Genomic DNA, 21,461 nt, shown 5'->3' with positions numbered 1-21,461 from the left:
ACCTCCCAGTCCCTGGCTATTCCCAACCTACTATTTCTTTGAGTTCTACTTTTGTAGATTCCACATATAAGTGAGATCATGTAGTATTAGTTTCCACTTCTAATTAAACCCTGGCAGAGTTTAATTAACAGGGAGTCAAAGGGACACTCTGGGAGTGTCACTCTCTCAGTCAGAAAGCCCTGGGAAAGGGTTAGAAACTCACTTCCCATCTTGTGTAGCTCTGGGTCATTTGCCCTGAGGCTACCTGCAATGTTTGCTTTCTTTTACTTTCCATTTGTTTTTGCTCTTCTTTCTTTTTCTTTTTAGTTGTTGCCATTGTTCCTTGGAAAAGACAAGACACATGCCCATGGACCCATGGACCCATGGACATGTGCTCAATTGATCCTTGACCCTTTGACTTAGAGATTACATCGTACAGCAGGTTTGAGCTCATGATCACCACCATCATCATCCCCCTAATCATCACCATCATCACCATCATCACCATCATTATCAACCCCATAATCATCACCATCATCACCATCATCACCATGACCACCATCATCACCATCATCATCATCACCACCATCATCACCATCACCACCATCACCATCATCACCACCATCATCACCATCATGACCACCACCAGCTCTGCTATCACTACTACTATCATCACAAGCAAGTTCACCCCAGAAACCATCTGTCTGTCATCCTACACTCATCCTTAATTCTTGCACAGACCAGTGTAGCCACAACAAGCAAACAAGTTTTACAGAAGAAAAAAGCTAAAGAGTTTTTCTGAAGATCAAGATTGCATCCCCTCTGAAAAATCCTATTTTTTTAAATTGCTGTCCCTTATGTCCTAAGAGCTATAGGGGAGCATAACTCAAGCAGCCCCAAGGAGCTCAGGGCTGGGCTGAAATGCTAATGGTGCAGGTGTCCCTCACACTACACAATTATTGGGCAAGTCCGAGAACTACTCTGTTCCCTGAGAGTCTTACACATTTTGTACAGATGTTCCATGATGTTTCTTTTTTAAACATTGAAAAACCAACAACAGTTTCTCCTCACAATGATAACAAGAATACGACTTTTAACACGACTGTGTAAATGCTTTACCATAACTTTGAGGAAGCACTGGAGAGTCTCATCCTTCCACGCCATTCAATGTTATGACACTTCCCAGCTATCAAGTCCTTTTTCAATGCCCAACCAATCAGCTAAATCTGTCAGGAAGTATGACTTTATTTTTCAATTCAAATACCATGTTAACACTTGATTATGCTATCTCTAAGACCTAACCCTGAGGTAGATGCATTCTTGGAAGGAGATTTTCCACAAATTTGTCCCCTGGACAGATAACCAGGAGTTGATGGGACCTTCTTCTGGAGAAATCCCTGTGGGGATAGTTTTTGGCAACCAGAAGATTTTACATTCCAGATCAATACACACCAGAGGCTCACCTTTATTTTGAAGGATGAGGCTGAGTATTGCCTTCACTTTCTAACTGGGAGAAGTGAATAAACAAAGGTTGGTGGGAAGGAAAAGTTGAAGATCAAATTAAGGAAGCGTTCATAGGGAATTAAGACTGGAATCACTTCCTTCCAACTATCCAAACCTACCAATGTTCTGGAAGTCTTTGGGAAGTCCTCGGACATATGCCCCTTATCTGGAAGACAGCTATTCTGAGCAGGTGAGTCAGGTCACTTTGGTTCCTAATTTGGCAGGTAGATTCTATTTTTTTTTTTACCCTTGAGGTAATTTTGTTTTACAAAACTGTGTATCATTTATATAAATGTATGTCCCCTATACACGTGCCACCAGAGCCCCCTAATCCTCCACCCTAGTCCATGGCAGCCCCTCCCACCTCCCCATCCCCCTCAATTCTAAGTCAGATTTCTTGGGTTTGTTACTGGTTTGGTTTTGTCTGATGCTTTGCTCTGTTTCTCTGTATTTCACACAGGAAAGCAGCCACAGGTTCTGAGAGCAGGCTCAGCGTACTGTCATGCCCCTGCGGGTCACCTGACTTGAGGCAGACGTCTCTTCCCTGGGAGTTGAGGGCACTCTGCTGGGCTGGACTGGCACACCGTGCGTTTTGTGGGACTAGGGCAGAGCTTCAGTTCTGAGGATAGAGATCTGCCCTGCCAGGAATGTGTCCAGCGTGGTTTCAGCTTGAGTAAAGTTCCCAAAGCGCCACGCAGAGTTCAAGGCCAGCCTTTGGCATTATCTGATGATCATACCAGGACGGAGACAGTTGGAGCCAAATCAAAGTCACGACAGAGGACACTATACATTTACTTAGAAGCTTTCCTTCCTCTCTTTCAGTGAAACCTTTCAGGGTCATCTCATCATGTTCTATGGTGAGAGACATAAGCCCAAGCCATAATCATCGCATAGAAGGAGACCCAACACACGCTCGGTCTACGCATGTCTCATCAGCCAACCTGAAGAGCAAAGGCGTAGCTGCTGTCTATGTCAGGATTCTTTTAGCAAATAGTTTCTCAAATCATCTAGAGCAAGTCCATTTCCCCCTTACATTTATCCAGGTGGCAGTGGTAGACATTCTGGTAAAAATGCCCTAATGACTGTTCCTAGTCAAGAAGGTAGAGGAGAACTTGAGCCCTTCTATTGAGCTCAAGTTGGAGCAGGTTTCCTGGTGAGAATTTACTTATTTGCCTGTCAGCCATTCTACCTCCAGTTCCCAATTTTTTGGGTGTCACTTATATATGTTTATGTAGTATAGGCATCACTAACTTATATTCCAAATGTTTGTGCATCTTTGTGAAGACTTCATGTTATAATAAATTATATTATAATTATATAAAATTATATTATATAAATTATATTATAATTTATTATAACACAGTCTGATAAAAGTATTATCCTAATTTCCCTCTCTGACCCTTCATTTCAAGACAGATTTCAGAGAGTAAACTTTAAAAGTATATTTTTTCATCAACACATTAATATGGATATTTTTGAGTCTTATGGATTTTAAATGAATTTATTGTTAATAAATTGATAAATCATCAGCAACTTTCAAAAAACTTACCCTTTAATCATTTCCCCCTTAAGTTGTGATTTGTTCTTTGGATAATGCAAAGATGTAAAACTTAAAGAATAGCAGTAAGTTGTTTTGACCTTTTTGTAAATGTTATACTTACAGCTTATGTTTAAATGTATGAAAAGAAAAGAAACAACTAGAACTAATAAAATCTTACTCTTTGAGGAGAGACAGTAATGAGGTATTTGACATTATTTTTAAGTACACAGACACCCAAACCTACTCTTTAGTAGAAAGCGTATCTGGATACTCTGATGATTAGTTCCCTTAAAAAAAAAAGTTCATTTTTTGTTTAACATAATTTCACTTGCATATAAATATGAACCAAAGGCTAATAGTGTTACCTTAAGATTTTAGTGACTGCAGTCTCCTTTTCCAGAAGGTTCCTTGCCCTGATGCTGAAAACAGACTTGCGTAGCTGTAAAATTATGAGTAAGAAGTTAATTTTGAAATGCAAAGGGATAATATACCGACATATCATTAATTCCATAAAACATTGAACATGAATTTTAGATGTTTCTTCTTCATGTGATAGAATCTGTCATTTAATTTTATCTTCCTGTTACTTTCACTTGGGCAGACCTGCTATCAAGCATGTGGGTCACCTGCCACAGCTAACAGGTGACACAGTGACTCACTAGTAATAGCATCTCCTCCATCTGAATAGACTTTCTGTCTCCAAAGAATTTAATATTGGGATAATGAATGTTGGACTCTGTATTGTTATTACTTAGTAAGATCTTCTTGAACCCATATACATATACATCTGTCTCAGGTTCTTGGTCTGTGACCCAGTATAAAGTTGAATGAGGCGTTCAGGAGCCATTTGGCCTACAGGAATGGAGACAAGGGAGAGGAACTTTCAAGATTTCTTTCTAGTTGGTGAAAATGAAATTACCCCTGGGGAAATGTCTAGCAAAAAAAAGAAAAAATCCCAAGGCTGATTGTAAGCCAGAAGATACACCCCCAGATCTGCCCTGCTTGATCTTGCAGATGTCAGACTGGTGACTGAGGTTCAGGAAGCCCAAGTGAGCAGGAAAAGGGCAGAGAAAGAACGAACAGGGAAGAACCCCATCCTCTGAAGATGCATCCTAAGGAATAATTAGACGTGTCACTCCAGGAGTCAAACCAAGATAATAATTGGAGAAGGACCTGCAACAGATTTGAGTAGATTTAGTGAGCATGAGGACGAGACTAGTGACTATGGCAGCTACAGGGTAAACAGAAATCAGAGCTCTTGCTCTCTGGAATCAAAAGCCTAGTTAAGAAGGCAAGACTCATGGCAAGAGATGATCAGTAAAAAAGTACAATATAGCAGCTAGTAAAGTGCTAGACTATGTGCAGCAGGACAGAAGAGTGGAGCTGAAGGGCGCTGAGTGGAGGAGTCCAGCATCTCTGAAGTCCTTAGCAAAGACTTAAGTCAGAGCAGGTGGTTGTATTGGGCCTTGGAGGAGGGCTCAGAGTTTCATCAGCAAAGAAGGCAGCGGGTAAAGGTCTGAAGATGGAAGTGTGTGCATAGGGGAGGTGAATTCAGTGCAAACTCATTGTATGAAATGCTGGGCTCAGTGGGGGCAAAGCGATGAGGCTTTGAAGTTGGTGCTTTGAATAAAGTCAAAGACATAACAACTCTGTATTCAGTAAAAATAGACTATTGAGTTTCTTTTGAACAAGGGTTAGACTTGCCAAGTGCAAGGAACATAAATATGTAAACAGAGAAACAGACGACATTATGAATCCCTTTGGCCAGGGATAGAGAAGAGCAGCAGACATGGATTGGTCTTTCCAGCCGCACCTGACACCCTGGACAGCATCGTAACCAGCACCTTCTTTTCAGATTTCGCATGGAGCAGTCATCAAGGGAAGAAGGAGCACAGAACACCTTGGCAAGTTTCCTCAGATTTCTTCTCAGTCATGAAAACCCAAACTGGTTTCTGCAGTAAAGCTTTGCACATGTCTCTTATTTAGCAAAGCACCTCTGCTAGCCGCAAGAAACTCAGAGCTACATTGCTCTGCAGTGCCCTCTACTGGCTCCAAAAGATCGAACAGTCACCCCAAATAAAAGCAACAACACAATAGAGATCTGGTTCACGATAAGGAACTTTGGATGTGAAATTGTAAATTATGAAAGATATCAGCAATAGTTAATTCTGGATATAAACATATCAGGGATGAGGGACTTAATATGAGGATATGGATGACGTAGTTACATGAAATCTGCATTAAAAAAGATGAGCTGAAAAAGCCTCTTTTTAGTGGTTTTATTTTGTTTGACAACTGAATACATCTGACTCCACAAGATAACTATTTTTCACTTAATTAGTTATTAAAGTAAATAAATTTAAATGTTCTAACAAGACAGAGATGATTTTTTTGGTCTTAAAATTTAAATTTAAATATATTTACAGAATTGTACACTTTAACATGGAGGTTCACCTCAATTTTGACAGTTATTAGTGGTTGAATAATGTGGAGGAGATGATCTAGGGATTTTTGGGCAATGTCTTTTATGTTTTTGGGTCTACAGTTTTCCCCTGTCTTCCCTCACATTGAAGAACCATGTGACCCGGAGTTGGAGTCTGGGTCTTGGCTAAGTGCACATTCCTGGTGTGCTTCCACAATCACTATTTCAACACAATACAATGAAAAAATATTTAGAAGGGACACATTTCTCTGGCCTCTGCATTTCCTGCAAGTCTGCAGCTGAACCCAGAGATTTACCAGACTCAGATCTGAGCCCTGTGCAAAGCCACAGGTTGCGGTGCACTCTTGTATTAGGGGACACATGGTATCTGGTTGTGTCTTTTGATGATGTTAATAGTATTGACAGTCATTGCTTAGATGATTGATTCGCTCAGTCCACAAAACTGTCGTTTCTTATTTATTAGTTGGACTATTTTATATGAGGTACCTCCCCTATTGTAGTATTTGGTTACTCTGTAGTAACATAAGAATAACATAATTATTCATTTGAGAAAGGCAAGATGCATCCTTGATTTTTTTTACCTTGATTTATTAGTTTTTATATAATTAAAATATAATTGATTTTCTATCACCCTTTAATGTGACCAAGTACTACTGTAAAAAGTGTGACTATAATTTACTCAAGGATTTAAACCTATTTGATTGACTTGAATACATTGCAATAATTATTTTTATTGTAGGTCAAATTGCCCAACTGTTTTCACTGGGAACGCTTCCAAGTTGGCCCATTGGGTCCTTCTGATACGACTCTCATAGCCTTTGGCCAATCTTCCTTATTCGGAGGATGACAACATGTCCCAGGTTCACCTTTAAGACTCCCTGTTTATCTGTGAGAAGCCCTAGTTTATTTCAAGAACATAACCTGGACTCCAGTGGTGCCCATGGCTATGGAGTTGGCCATTGTTTCAGGGTTTGAGTTTGTTCTGGTATTTTCGATTTAAAAATTCAGAGTGCAGGGTTCTTACCTAAGCTTTTCTTTATCTGTCTCTATACCCTATTCTTCCACCTCACATCAAAACTCTTTATTATAAAGATACAGGGGACAACAGAATTAGACTATCTCATAATGACCCACTAGATTTACTTCCTATTTCATAGAGTCGTCTCATCCACAATCACTATTCTAACACAATACAATCAAGAAATATTTGAAAGGTTCTAGATACTTTCTTTCTCCCCTATTCTCTCACTTCTAGACTTTACTATCCTCATACTCACAAAGCAAGTAGTAATTACATGCTATACTCTTTATTTAATCCTCCTGTAGTTGTAATTCTACACACAATTACATCTTGAGAATTTACCACCACTTCAATGTCAATATTATAGAGTAACTTTTGGAACTTATTTTGATTGTTTATACATATAAGATGATATTACCCCAAATTCTAATACAAAATCTAAACTGACCATTTTTTTTCTGTTCTAGATATGTATAATTGATTTGAGAAGAACAGCCTGGAAGCATGAAAAGAGCTTGATGAACTTTCTAACTCATGACAGTTACTAGGATGTCAGTATCTATTCTGTGCCTTTACTGATTCCCTAAAATCAGGGTTCATCACACATTTCAATTAGCCAGGATAATAACTCCACTTCTTCAATCCCCTGGGAGTAACCACATCCCTCCCAGGGAAAGTCAGTGTCTCTGGGGTGCTGTGCTTGCATCTAAAGACCCATAGTTTCACTCTGTTAACTCCCTTCAAAGTGAAGTCACTCATATTTATCTAAGAAAAATCCTCATGGGCCTCTCCGATGGCGCAGCGGTTGAGTGCTGGGCTGTGAAGCTGCCCGCAGCCTCGGCAGCGCGGGTTCGATCCTGGGCCACCGGGGAGGGTCCTACATGGTGCACAGACCTCTCCTGCAGCACCTGCTGCTGCCCTCAGCAGTGTATTTCGGTCCATCTGCCTGTTCTGCTCCCCGCTCTGGCTCTGGTGAATTCTCTCACCCTCCCGCGCTTCTGACTGTACCCAGTGCTCGTATAAATAAATAAATCTTAAAAAAAAATCCCCACAGATATATGTATTGTACCAACTTTCATGACGTGGAATTGTTAATGATATTATTCTATTTCTAAATGGGAAGAAAGGTGGAGTCCTTATTTTTCTTTTCTCACTTTGAAAATATTAAGATTGATAATAAATGGGAAAATGTTTATCAAAACATGAAATGTAAAAACACGAGGTTTTCCCGCTTGTTCTGAGGATCACACGTCTTCCCGCCCCCTGGACGTGAGCCCCTGGGGGGAGAATCCCTGGAATGCCCCCTCCCTTCTCAGAGACAGTCTGCGGTGGTACTGTGGAGGTGCTAGGCTGTCATTTTAGAGAAACCTCTCAGAAGAGCAAAAGCCCTAGAGAAGAAAACAGGCTGTTCTCTCTCCTTTTCCCTTAAAGTGAATAAACATTCATCCTGGAACTTACAGTTCAGACTGAGGAACTAGCTATGCGTGGAGTCACTGGAGAAACCATCACACACTTGCTAATCACTTAGAAAATTATGAATGCTGCGCCCATCCACAAGGCTTTTGGAAGAGTAAATCCTTCTGGAACAATTTAATTTACTTCCTCAGCGTCGAAGACAGTAGGTCGTAATGGAAATAGCATTAAAAAATCAGACCAAAAAAAAAAAAAAATCAGACTCTTGGACAAAAAGGAAACAAAATCAGTAGTTAACAATTGTGCTCCATTAGACGGTTACATCTGAGGGTTAATTTAAGTAAAAGTCACCTGTCCCGATGGATGAACAGCAGTCTATTTGCTGGGTCTGACTTGGTGGTTTGGTTTCATGTCAGCTCCTCTCCTACCTGGCATATGGATATATGGCACGTGCTGTGCCAGGCGCCATGCCAGGTATTTAACGTATAGTGTTTAATTCTCATTACAACCTTGAGAGTAAGAATTCTCTCTCTTATAGTGAGCCTCTGTCTCACTGTTGGAGCCTCTGTCACTTAGTCGCTATTTCGGCGCTTAACTGCTGCCTCATCTGCTTCTCACAAATAGTGATCCCAAGCGTGTTGTGCTCCGTGCCTCTCCATGTGCTCCTCCCTCTGCTGCTGCACGTTCTCTGACACCCCTGAACTTTCCTTCTCCCGTGAGCAGGACTGAGGCTCGTTGCTCCTGTTCCCATAATGCTTTTCATATTCAACCATGCACACATGCCTTCCCCTCTGCACTCAGAGCATCTAAGGGCACAGCCATGCTCGCTCACTGAGCCACCCTAGCCTGGGGGTGCGCCAGGTGCAGCAAGCAGGTGTCCACAGGTGTCTGTGTGCGGCCGAGCGAAGGCCGAAGGTGCAGGAAAGGAACACAGTGCACACACACAGTAATCGTGTTGGCCATTTCCTTCCTCACTCTGTCCAAGCATTAGCTGCTCACTGTGAAGCCTTGTTATGGAGCTTGCTACAGGCTGAGCAGGGAAGCAGGTGAGAGCGAGCAGATATGGCCTTATTGTTGGGAAAATAACCTGCTGTTCTTTGTCACATGGCTCTGATGGCTCTGATACTCTGCTTAGCTTGCAGCACTGAGCGGGGTTTGGGGTGCCCTCACCCCTCCCAGCTGTCTTGGGTTGACAAGACCCTGAAGTTCACTCATGTTCCCGGGATGGTCAAAGGTTCTGACTCCAGGAATGGCTCCCCAGTCGGGATACGGGGGAGGGGACCAGGAAAGTCACCGAAGGCGCAGAGCCCCCAGACCTAATGAAGGTGGAGACCTCGACTTTGATGAAAAGGTTCACTTTTGAGGACCAGGTGGGCTGCTTTGATCACTAGTTTTGTGGGAAGCCACGTTAATATTTCAGTTTATTAAAAAATATTCTACTTAAGAGCTAAGGTTCGATTTCAGTAACATGGAGAAGAAAATGAGTAAAAAAATCATCATCCGATGTCCTTCTGCTTAGAAACTAGAAAAACTCATTTTAAGATGTGCAAATTTACGCTTGGATTGAAACAGAGTTTAGATGATTAAATTGCTTTCAGACCCTACAGCACAAAAGAAAAAAAAATTATCTCACTTTCTCTTCGAAGTTTGTATTCACAGATGCAATGTACTCGTCTAGTCTGAGCAAGTAGCAGCAACTATCTTGAGCTGAGCTCCATGGCTGGCCAGGGCCAGGGATGCCAGCACAGATGGGGGAGATACCAGAGGCCAGGGCTGGAGACTAAACCTCCAGTTATCTGAAGGGAAGCCTCCTCGTACTTCATGTGCGAGCTGCCCTGACGTTAGTCAAAGGACTTCAGCCAAGACCACATTTCTTTGCCCTAAACTTTCCAGTCAATAAAATCCAACTCCTTTGTTCTCAACCCAGGTTCATATATATATATATTTATACACATATGTGTGTATGTATGTATGCATCCATGCAAACGTGTGTATGTATGTATGAACTCGTTTCCTTTCTTTTTTTTAAAAGAATTTTTTTTTTTTTAAGATTTATTTATTTTTGCATACAAGAGCTGGGCTACTAGGCCAGAAGTGCCGGTGGGTGAGAGGATCCACAAAAGACAGAGTGGGGAGCAGAACAGCCAGATTTACTGAAACACACTGCTGAGGGGAGCAGCGGGGGAGACAGGAGAGGTCTGCTGCACCATGTGGGTCAGCTCCCTGGCTGGGATTCAAACTCGTGCTGCAGTAGCTGCGGATATTTTCACAGTGCTGCGACATAACCCCTTGTGCCACCAGGGAGGCCCTTCATTCCCTTTCCTAACAGGGGAGGCAGAGTTGAGCCTATCTCCCGTCTCCTTGCAAAGAAGCTTTTTTTTTTTCCTCAAAACCCTGATGCAATAATAATTTGTTCTATGCACATTGGGTAGTGAGTGAACCCATTTCTTGGTGACAGAATCAGAAAGAAAAGGAACCTCCTCAGCACCCACAGGTATGAGACCCTGCTAGGCCAGTCATGCCCCCCAAGGATGAGGAGGGGAGACAGCTTCCTTTTTCCTGTAGGATCTGGAAACCACAAAACTGTTTCAAGATTTCACTTTTTTTTGTTTGCTGGCTGTTTACAGGGAGGACAGGTATTATAAACTTACGGGAGAAGGTAATCAAACAGGGCTATTTTTAAAAACATGGTCTCTGCAAAGTGAGGTTGCCATGGGAATTACTTACGGTTGTTCAAAGCCAGGGTAATTACGGGGAGAAAATCTTGCCTAACATTTGTGCTTTTGTGTTTCCTGCATCACTTAATCAAAAACATCCCCCCTTTTGTTGTCAGATTTTTGTTTTTTTCCCTTCACTTGTGATCTTTGGTTCCTGGGGACTCTGTTTTCCTTGGCAAGAGAAAAGTGATACTCTCTAATGTAGAAAGAGCCAGAAGTGTCTCCTGACAGGTAATCATTAAGGGAAAAGTTGTATTTTATCATTCCTTTGTTCGTGTTAAGAGAATCACTGATAAGACAGAGTCTCATTTTCTTTTAATTTTTTTTTTTTAATGCTCCTTGGAGGAAAAACAGCCTCGGTGTGTATGGAACAGTGATGGGAGAGCTTTTTCACATAGAGAGAAGGCCCTTGCTGTTCACTTGACACTGACTGGCATTTCCAAAGGCAAGTAGGACTGTAAAGTCAATTTTCAAGAGCGCCCTGAACAATACTTTATCAAAGGAGCTAAAAATGGTATGGTCTCTGTTCAGGATATCTGTTGTTTGCTTGAGTGTTTTTGTTTATAAGTGTCTCCAGGATTTCTTAATAAAAATGAAAGAGACTTGCCATATTTAAACTACATATGTGTTTCCCTTATGTCTTCATTGCTGAAATTAACCTAAGTGGGAATTTCTGTTTTGGTTTTCCCCGATTCAACATCTACAGCAATGACAAATCTTAAGTATTGATGAAAAAGCCCAGAACTGATGGGACTTATAGATTGTGAGGGAGAAAGTGAAGTCGACTTTTCTGGCAACTTAAACAAGTCAAGGCTTTAAGAATGGGTGAGAGCAGGGTTAAGTCTTGTTGCTGCCATGAGCAGGAAGAAAATAGGCTCTTTATTTATATCTCATTTTGTGCATGGCAGCAGCTACCTATATAATGGAGGCTGCAAGGGGATAAATTCTAGTCTCACTGTATTTATCCTAGACTGGGCCAATAAGGCTTACATGGGATGAAGGGCATTAACCTTCATGCATAATTTTTCTTGTACAAGATCATGTACTGTGTGTTTGAACCAAGTGACCTGCCAGGCTGGGGACACTCTGTGCTTTTCAAAATATTCTAGACTCTTTTAGAAACTGAGTGACTTGGATACAACCAGGGAGTAGCACCTGCCAATTCACTGTATTTTAGGAACTTATGAGGTAGGTACACATATAAGGTTATAGAATAAAACTATAATTGTCATCTCACTTTCGGTAGGTAAAAACACTTGTTAAACAACTAAATGAAAAGAAGTCACTAAAATAAAAGGGCATTAAAAAAATCAAGAATGGCATTTGAAATTCATTGCTCTAATGCGACAAAAAAAAAGGAACTGGGGAGGGAGGAGGTTGTGCATCAGTTTCTCCCTAGATTCTCCTGCCTCTGCCCTGCTATGAAACTTTTAACCTTTTTCCCTCAGCAATTACAATATATTCTGTTCAGGAAGTGTGAGAAAAGTCCTATTTCCTTTCAGATAGAAAATAAGATTTCATTGACTAATTCCAATTTTGCATTTCCAGTGGGCTATCATTACTAGTGATTTATCTACCTGTAAAATGAAGGTCAAGGTTACAAGGTTGGGAGGGGAAGGCAGAGAGCAAAGAAGGCAGAGAACCCAGTGGCTGGTGGTGGGGGACTATGGTGCTTGGTGTGATGCGGTAACAGACACCTGAAGAGGTGTGAACCTGCACTTCTGAACCACATACATTGTTGTAAACCAATGTTACCTCAATAAAAAATAGGTAAAGAAATAAACTTTAAAAAAGCTTGTGGTGAATTCATCACTTTTTGGCACTTGTCTTGAAATTGGGTTAGGGCTTTGAATGTCAAGTAAAACAAGACTTTCAAAGTACAGACAAGAAATAGATGCCAATCCTAAGGCTAAAGGAGGAGAAAAAGGAAAGAGATGGAAAACTATAAACAATAAATGAAAACATCTATCTGAAAACTGACAAATACCTAGTCTGACAAATACTCATCTGCAAACTGAAAAGGCTCCCTATTGTGGGCAGTGCTGCTGATAAAATACACACAGTCTACACAGGCAAAGTTTCTAAACATTAAGTACATGGGGGGAAGTCTTAAAAGTTTCCCCACAGAAACCAGAAAACCAACCAGCCAACTAAGCATCAAAGGAAAACCTAATTACTTTCAAATGAAAAAGAAAAAACTCTGACAGGGCATCAGACTTGTCATCTGCAATCTTGGGATCTAGAAGATAGAGGAAGAACATCTGTAGTTGACTGAAGGGAAGTAAATAAGTGAAAAAATCCTTCAACAAGAAGAGACATACTGCAAAAGAAATCATTATCATCATTACCACTATCACCAGCACCATCATCATCACCATCCACAACATCATCACCACCATCATCATCACCATCCACATCATCATCACCACTACCATCACAATCACCACCATCACCATCATCATTGTCATCATCATGGTCATTGTCAAGAACAAAATCTCTAAACTGCAGCAGGGATCAAAGAGTTGTAAGAGCAATAAAGGGGAGACATGAGTTTCATTCAGGGAGGGCATGGGAAAAAGAAGGAGCAGAGAACTGCCAAGATACTCCGGAAGTCTAATCCTTGTGGGATGGGGATAGAAACAGAAGAAAGTAAGAATCTTGGAGGATGAAGGAGGGCTTGGTATTTCAGTTTCACATGCTAATAGAGAAAGGTGTTTGATGATGAGCAACAGAAGAGAGTGACAACACTGAAGGGATTAAAAACTAGACTAGGACTTTCAAAGAGTAATATTTGCACATGCATTTGGATTTTTTGGCAAACTCTAATCTTTAATCTCTTTTACAAATTCTTGATTATTGATCTTTCATTTTCTGTGTATGCTGAGAAAAAGAAATTCCTTCCCTAGTTACTTTTCAAATGATACAGAAACAGGTAAATCAGAACATGAATAAGACAATGTAGAGATAATTTTTGTCACCTACTCAGCACGCAACAAGTGGTAGCTACTTTGACCCATTTTAGAGAATCTCACTCTGCTTATTCTCCCTGGCATGACAACTGGATATAAGCAGGGTCACTTGCAGAAGGGGACACACAGGTGACCAGACCAGGGCTGGACCTCAGAGATCAGAGCTGTCCCGCCCCCTAGAGAAGGTGCAGCTGGGGGAGGGCTTCGAGGAGACTTCATCCTGACTCATGTTTAAATCCATAAACCCACATATGTTAGGTTTAAGGAGTTCGTCTGCAGAGACAATTATTTTCTTCATTGTTCTCCCGAGATGTTAGTTTTCAGGACCCCCCAACCTCACCCTCATGGTTATGTGGTTCTTTTCTCTAACCTACACGCTTAAGAAAAATGTGGTTGAGAGGTGACTCTTACTTTTTGGTCAATGTATTTGTTGTCCTCAACAGCAGATCTCTTGGGGTGATCGCAGGATGAGGAAGAGGCCGAGGGAAGGCTTCGTAAGAGGCAGCAGGTGTCCTGTTGCTGGCGATCGATGAACTGCTTCATGAAGCTTTCCCTTTGCAAATGAAGCACACGAGTCAGGCACTTTCAGTGAGCTGGGGCAAGCCATGGTGGCCTCTCAAAATGAGGAGTTCATCCGAGTTAAGACAAAGAGGTGTCAATGTTCATGGAGCACAAGACATGCCCACCAAGGGTGGCACTAGATTTATTTTTTAACTGTGTTATTGGTGTGTATAAGAACTAGTTACTAAAATAAATTTTGAGAAAGCTTCCTGAGTTCTCAGCCATTCCTGATCAGCACAAGTAATGTCCCTGAAATAACTTTTAAGCAATACTATCCAGTAATTGACAGCATTTTAAAAAATTCTGTAGTAGCAATAAGATCCTTTCTTCCCCACTAATGAATTAGCTCATCTCTCTGAACTTCAGTTTGTCCTGAGAATCTTTGGGAAATCTTGTTACATTTTGAGACTCAAAATAACTCCATGAAACTTACCTCATCATATCGTCAAAGCAAGGTGAGAATCAAATTGCATCTTTTCAAATAAGTACTAGTCTTGAATTTATGGCTAATTCACGGCTCTCTTATACTTCCTATCTTCTGTTTTAAAATTAGCTTTGTAAATTAAGAAAGGAAAATATATTTCCATTTGAATTTGAAAATGATGACACCACATCCCATCTCAAACAGTCACAACCTCCTATAAAAATGTTTTTCAAACTAGGTAAGTGAAAAATGTCACATTCCATGTTATTCTGGCTTGATTTGTAGATTTTCAGCTATAATTGGAAGCATTTGGTTTGTGAAAAATAAGTGCTTTTAGGCATCTTCTATGCAATTGCCTAACTGGAGGACAGAGTGTGGGAAATCAAATCGGTACAAATGGGGAACACCATAGCACTACTTTTAAAAGAGGGAAGACACATGATGTTGAAAGCAGCTGTGGTATTATAAACAATAGCAGCTAGAGTAATACAGAAACTGGCCGGTGACAGTTTCTCATTTTCCTGAAAATAAAAAGGGCCCCCAAGGCAGGTTTACCCTAACATGGCTGACATCTACCTGCCACCTGGGACCTGAACACCTTCCCCATTACCAGGAAAGTCAAAACCCTGAGGGGCATTGCAGGGAGGCACAGTGGGGAGCAGCCTTCTTTCTTTGGCTGGTGTATAACCTCAGTTAAAAAATAATTAGTAATTTTTCCAAAAAAATAAAGGTTCTGTTCCGAATATGTTACTTAAAGGGTCCCTGGTTTATTAAAGCAGAGGTAGAAAGAGAAGAAAATCCAGGTAATTTAAAAACAGAAGAAAAGCCCCAGACCCACATGAGTGTGAAAGAAAGGCTGCATCAGATTTGAGATGAAACTTTTACAACATATTTGAGACAAAGAATTAAAGAAATACTTTGGTACCTGATTTTAGGGACTGTAAAATCGGAAGGAAGCTTTGAGATTTTCACCATTTGTGGTCTGTTTGGAAATTTTTCAAAGATTCGAAGGCGCAAAGGGAGCTTTTCTTTGGTGTCTGCATTGGCTTCACTTTGTTTTAACTACAGAAAAAAGAACAGAAGAAAAGGGGAAACTATACTACTGTCACAGGAATTTTTAAATTCAAGAAGCAAGTGTTGTTGCCTGAAGAGCCAGTAGATGGCAGCAAAACCCCGCCAGGTGCGGGCTGTCACCTGCCATACTTGTGTGCCCAAACTAAGAGCAAGAGGAAAACAAACACAAACAAAAAAATAACCCAGAAAAAAGAAAAAAAAAACTAGAAGAAAAATACAGGTTGTCTATCCCCAAATATAAGACGCCTTGTGAACCATACATTGCTTCTTAGTGTTAACTCATTTATTGCCACTAATATATTTAAACAATAAAATTTGTTTCACCAATATAGACGCACTCCGATTAGAAAGAAAAAGGATAAAAAAAAAATAAGTGAAAATCCCAAGTGGTAATATTTGATAATAGGAACAATGTCAATGTCAAGAAAATTGGTCCTTTATTCTAGCCGATTAAAAAGAAAATCTCAAAATGGAAACAGTACTTTTGATATAGAGAGCAAGAGCTTCCTCGTTAGTTGTAAAGATGCTTGGGAGTTATTAAATTACATGCTTCAAATATCTTTGCAATACATGACAGTCAATTTTTATCTATCTATGTATCTACCTCCCTACCTACCAACCAATCATCGTTCCTATTTCCCTAAGATTATCTATGTCCACAAATTAGGCTTCAGGGAGGCAGAAGCTTCACATCACAAAATGGAGCCAGTTCTGAGCTAAGGAGACACCGCAAGCCTCGATAAGGCAGAATTCTGGCCTGAAAAAGAGGCAGTGGCTTCTACACTACCTGACACGCTGTCTCTTCCTCCCATGTGGACTTCCCTCCAGAACCTTCCTCCCTCCTCCTGACATGCCCCTTCTCAGACCTGTCCACATAAGCTCTCCAGGGCCATGGGTCTCCTGCCCTGAATTGCAAACTAATCTTGGACCAAGGACTCTCTTCAGAGAGTACATTTAACTCAGGCTGCCTTTCTGGTGGGTTTAGGGAAGCATGTTTCAAGTGCCATCAGCTTCTTTTTTACTTTAATATAATCTGTTTAATATAAACATGGGAAGCTTTTATAACAGGAAGAGACACGACCATTTCCTCCTACCTGCCCCAGGCCAATCAAACTGGCTGGAGAGAACATCATCCGGATTTCAGTACTCAACATGGGTCAGATGTCCCACAGATCAAGAGGTCCTGGGGTCAGGTTCAGGAAAACCCCCTCTTTTCTCATTCTCCTACAGAAGTTGTTCTCATGTTTTGTGAGCACTTTGCCTCAGCCAGTCACACGTGTTTCATTTTGTGGGTGGCATCTGGCTTTCTGTCTGAGGTACAGCCTCACTGCAGGAAGGGCACCCTCGTTCATTGCCTTGCTCCTTCCCTCAGCGTGACAACGGGCACAGCTAGTTCTCAGAGCTCGATGGAGGCAAATGTGAAGAATGAGTTTACAAAGGCACAAAACCAAAATAGCGAGCACCCCCACAAGGTCCAGGAGATTAGAAGGACGACTCTGTCTGTAGACAGAGTGATTGCTGAGGAAAACACTGGCTTTCCAAGAGCTTACTGACACAATTAATATACAAAATTCATCAGTGATAAGTTGAGTATACAGAAAAAGAAATATCCATTAAGAGGGTCAGTTAGACCAGAGAGAGAAGGAATTATCTAAGGCCAAAGACAGACAGATAAAAGAAAAGAAGTGTAATAAGGCTGCCGACTCACTTATTTATACATATGGTCGCTTAATTTTTTTCAAACAAAATATTTAAACCTTTTTTTTGCTACAATTCAATGACTTTTAGTTTATTTGTAGTTTTACAACTATTTTCCCCCCACCACCTTCCCTTAAATCTCCTTGTTCTTTCCTTGCACCCCCCTCAACCTCAGAGCCCTCAGGATGTTTATTGATTCCACTGGTTTTGAAAGTGTTCTATAATTATCAAGTTGCCTGCTATGTGAACGTCCAGAATTTGTTTTCATCATTCTGACTGACTTGGTTATAAGTAATTCTCCCAAAAATTCCCTCCATTTTGTTGAAAATGGCAGCATTCCATCCTTTCTCATGGCTGTATAATAGTCCATGATGTATGGATATACCACCTCTTCTTGATCCAATCATGCATCAATGTACATGTAGGCTATTTCCATGTCTTTGGTATTGTAACTATGCTGCCATGAACACTGCTGATGTGGACACTTAACATCAAACCCAAATTAAGTTCTGGGGATATAAAAATACACAAGACACAACCTTTGACTTCGCATTTTAACTGAATAGGTAGTCAGGGAAATATAATGACAGTAAAATAAAACAACTACTCAAGCTGAGGTGAAACAAAGTTCTGGGAGTTCAAGGTGGCCAACAAAAAGAGAAAGAAGTATAAAAGGAGGGTGCTTTTGTTTCCAGAAACTTTTTTGGGCAGCAGAATGGCTACATGTGATTCCGTTAGGCAACCCTGGAACTTCTAGGCTTACTGGGTATAGTGTGTATATTTTATGAGAACTAAATGTTTTCAAATAGACACAAAAAGGCAAACAGTGTATTAACCAGGACATGTCATCAAAATAAAAGCACGGATATTTTCCTAAAATCCTCTCTCTGCCTATTCTTTCTATCCGCAGCAGAGCTTCCCTCCTTAGAGATATCACCTGGGCTCCTGGGCTCCTTCTACATCATCCTACCTGTTCTCTACCTACAATCTTAGTAATCTCACCTTCTGATGTAAAACCCTTCAAGGGAGTTCCATTGTTCCTAATACCAAACTGTCCACCTTTAGGTGACTGGACCTCTCCTGACCTGTCTAGCCTTGTCCCGCCATGTGCCCAAACCTTGTTCCAGTCACATCTTCTTTCCACGAGTGCCCAGAACCTCTGTCTCCGACCCTTTGCATGTGCTGGTCCCTCTGTTGGAAACTCCTTTCTTATACTTCATTAACTTCTAATTGGTCCTCTAATTTCAATTCCACGAGCAATTCCTCACAGAGCTTTCTCTCACCAATGAGATCTTCTGCTTATAGGGGCATAGCATATCTCAGGTTGAATGACACACAATTACTGTTTGTGCAGGTCAAAACAGAAAAAGGGAAAATTTCTCCTGGTTCAATCTAATACATAGTGCATGAGTTTCCCAAGACTAACAAATGGCTACAAAACGGGCAGCTTGAACGGCAGAAATCTATCTTCTTGGTGCTAAGGAGGCTGGAAGGGGTCCAGCAGGACCACGTTCTCCCTGAAAACACCAGGAAAGGATCCTTTCTGGAAACTCCTCCTCAGGGCTCCATGTTTGCAGCCACTAGGATGTGCCTGCCTCTCTGTATCAGAATCTTCCTCTCCTTTCTTTTACAAAGATGCCAATCACTGAAGTTAGGGCCTACACTAAACCTTTATGATGTTAACAAGTCACACGCACAAAATCCACTTTCCAAATAAGGTCTCATTCTGCGCTTCTGAGTGGCTATCCAGAGGGGGCGGAGCCTTATCGAATCCAGTACACAGAGCATCATATTTTTTTATTCATTAGCCAACTTTAATAATTTTCAGTGATCAATCTTGTCTCATTTATGTCCCTACCCATCTTTTCTGTTTTCCATATTAGTATTTTTTAATTTGCATTTCGTTTATTTATATATATATATTTACATCATTTTTCATTATTTTCTTTACAATGTTTGCTTTCTTTTCTCAGGTGTAGGCCCCAAATTGAGTTAACATCTGTTTAATTATTTGTGTTTGAGCGGTATCCGATCGCCCCCTTCAGGTTCTGTTACTGCAACACATTCACCACCGATGCCCCATGCTGCCCCCACCCCCACCCCGGCCCCCCATAGCCGTTTGTGTGCCCTCCACACTCTGTTCTGGCCTCTTCAATTCTCCACCCCACTCGGTTCATCACGGTTCTATAGACAACTTTGTAGGGTCTGAAAGTAGCTTGACTTTATCTGACCCTTTGTTTGGTATCTCCATAGTCCAAAAGCAACCCATAAAATCATTTCAAATCATGATGTGTGGTCATTGAACGAGTCTCTTTCCTGTGACCATAAATTCTAAGGTAGGGATCACTTTTCTCTTTTCTTGCTAAACAATGAAAATAATTATACTAATTAGATGGCAGAACTAAACTCTCTAGTAGATAATTGGGGAAGTAAAAGATTTTAGGTATATACTCCAGGGTGGAGAGGCAACATAAAATATCTACTTGATGATTGACTATATTTGTTGGCTTGATGACAGAATCCCTAGATTTACAGGACACTCTAAATTTAGATTCTTGTGGCATTTAACCTGAACTCATGTCTGCCACTGGTGAATGTTTAGAATAAGTTGACACAAAATTTTGTAAAGGAGAAAATGGCAATATATTTGATCAACTACCCTAGAATACAATTTGTAACATTTGTAAGTTATGCGTGTTAAAAAAGAATCACCTTGCCTATATGTTTTTAAAATATAACTCATCTCGTTCTATTTTTTCTCTTGGAGTTATTTATACTCCCCACAGTGTTTAAGCTCCTCTGCAACAAGATGCCATTTTCAATTTACTTTTACAGTGCCTTTTAGCAGTGGAAATACAAAAACTGTGAATTAATGAATTAGAATCCAACATGACTCAGTCATTTGACTGTAAAACTACAAACCAGCAAATAGGAAGCTCTTTTGGGAGGAGTCTGGGGTAGCTCAGGGCCCTGCAAATGCTCTCCTGGAAGAGCAGGCATCATCGCCTGTGCCAGTTAAAACAGGGTTGGTGAGTGACTGCTTAAACGTCACTGTGTTCTGATCTCACTGCTGGGGCTCTAGATGGAATCTTCCAGAATCAGGAAGGAGCATCTTCCAACAGCAGCTGCCAAGTACCCTTTGTTGCTCACAGTTTAGCAGCATCACCTAAGATGACTATCCAGTATCCGCCCAGGCCTCTTCCTGGCCGCTCCCTACCAGAAATGTCTACAAGCATGTGCTACAGCAACCCTCATGCTAGCCCATAGCAGTCAAGTGCCAGCTCTTTAAATGCTCATCAACAGTTGAATGGAAAAGGTAAAAGATGGTCTATTTGAGTGTTTGAATGTGAGTAAATCTCACAAAATAATGCTAACAGAATGAAGCCAGACAATGCAAAGGAGTACTATTGAATGATGCCATTTTGAAAAGTAAAGAGATTCCATTTATATAAAGTTAAGAAAAACAGGCAATACTAATGATGCTGCTTAGTCTGAGACTGCTATAGGGGTGACTTCGTGGCTGGGAGGGTCTGTGCAGAGGGGATCCTGAGGGACGTTCTGTACATCTTCATTTGGGAGCTGGGTATGTTCCTTTCATAAATATTCTGTGACATCCTTTTTATTATACAGTAGTTTGGCAAAAAGTGTTAAAGAAGAGCAGATGATACAGTTGAGCAAAATCATTTAATCCTTACTTCATTGCTATTAATCACCATAACTCGGACTATTTCTCCTTCTCCCACCCATGATTTTTATCTTGATCAGGATACAAAAAGAAGAAAGAGGAAAGAACAAGAAGGACCTGGAGAGAGAGAGAGAGAGAGAGAGAGAGAGAGAGAGAGAGAGAGAGAGAGAGAGTGTGTGTGTGTGTGTGTGTGTGTGTGTGTGTAGGGCTCGGAGGGGGAAGGAGGTTGAGGTCACCAGGGTAAAGAAAAGTTTTTGCTGGTACTCTGCAGCCACAATTAAGTTTCTTTAATATGTGATAACGTAGCCTTCTTTCTTTTATCCAAATTATTTTCCCAACTTACATTTAAGCATGGACTTTCCAAAATTAAATGGTCTTTGATGCAAGCGAGTGAGCAACATGGATTCTATTGGGGATTCTGGATAATAATTGAA

At 40.9% G+C, this 21,461-nt stretch overlaps 1 protein-coding gene across 5 annotated transcripts in view; it reads right to left on the bottom strand.

The window, feature by feature from the left end:
• Nucleotides 1-21,461, bottom strand: part of NALCN (sodium leak channel, non-selective) — a 267,020-nt gene that overhangs the window by 55,754 nt on the left and 189,805 nt on the right. For all 5 annotated transcript variants that reach the window (XM_054701970.1, XM_037528733.2, XM_054701969.1 and 2 more), the window contains 3 exons: nucleotides 15,496-15,632; nucleotides 13,997-14,138; nucleotides 3,388-3,461 (listed from right to left, as the gene is read on the bottom strand). In XM_054701970.1, the coding sequence (XP_054557945.1) occupies nucleotides 3,388-3,461; nucleotides 13,997-14,138; nucleotides 15,496-15,632 (353 nt within the window). The remainder of the gene's footprint in view (nucleotides 1-3,387; nucleotides 3,462-13,996; nucleotides 14,139-15,495; nucleotides 15,633-21,461) is intronic.

Source organism: Talpa occidentalis, unplaced genomic scaffold (genome assembly GCF_014898055.3).
Source record: "Talpa occidentalis isolate TD23 unplaced genomic scaffold, MPIMG_talOcc4v2.1 talOcc4.5, whole genome shotgun sequence".
Classification (NCBI taxonomy): Eukaryota; Metazoa; Chordata; class Mammalia; order Eulipotyphla; family Talpidae; genus Talpa; species Talpa occidentalis.
This window is presented reverse-complemented; position numbering and strand designations above follow the sequence as displayed.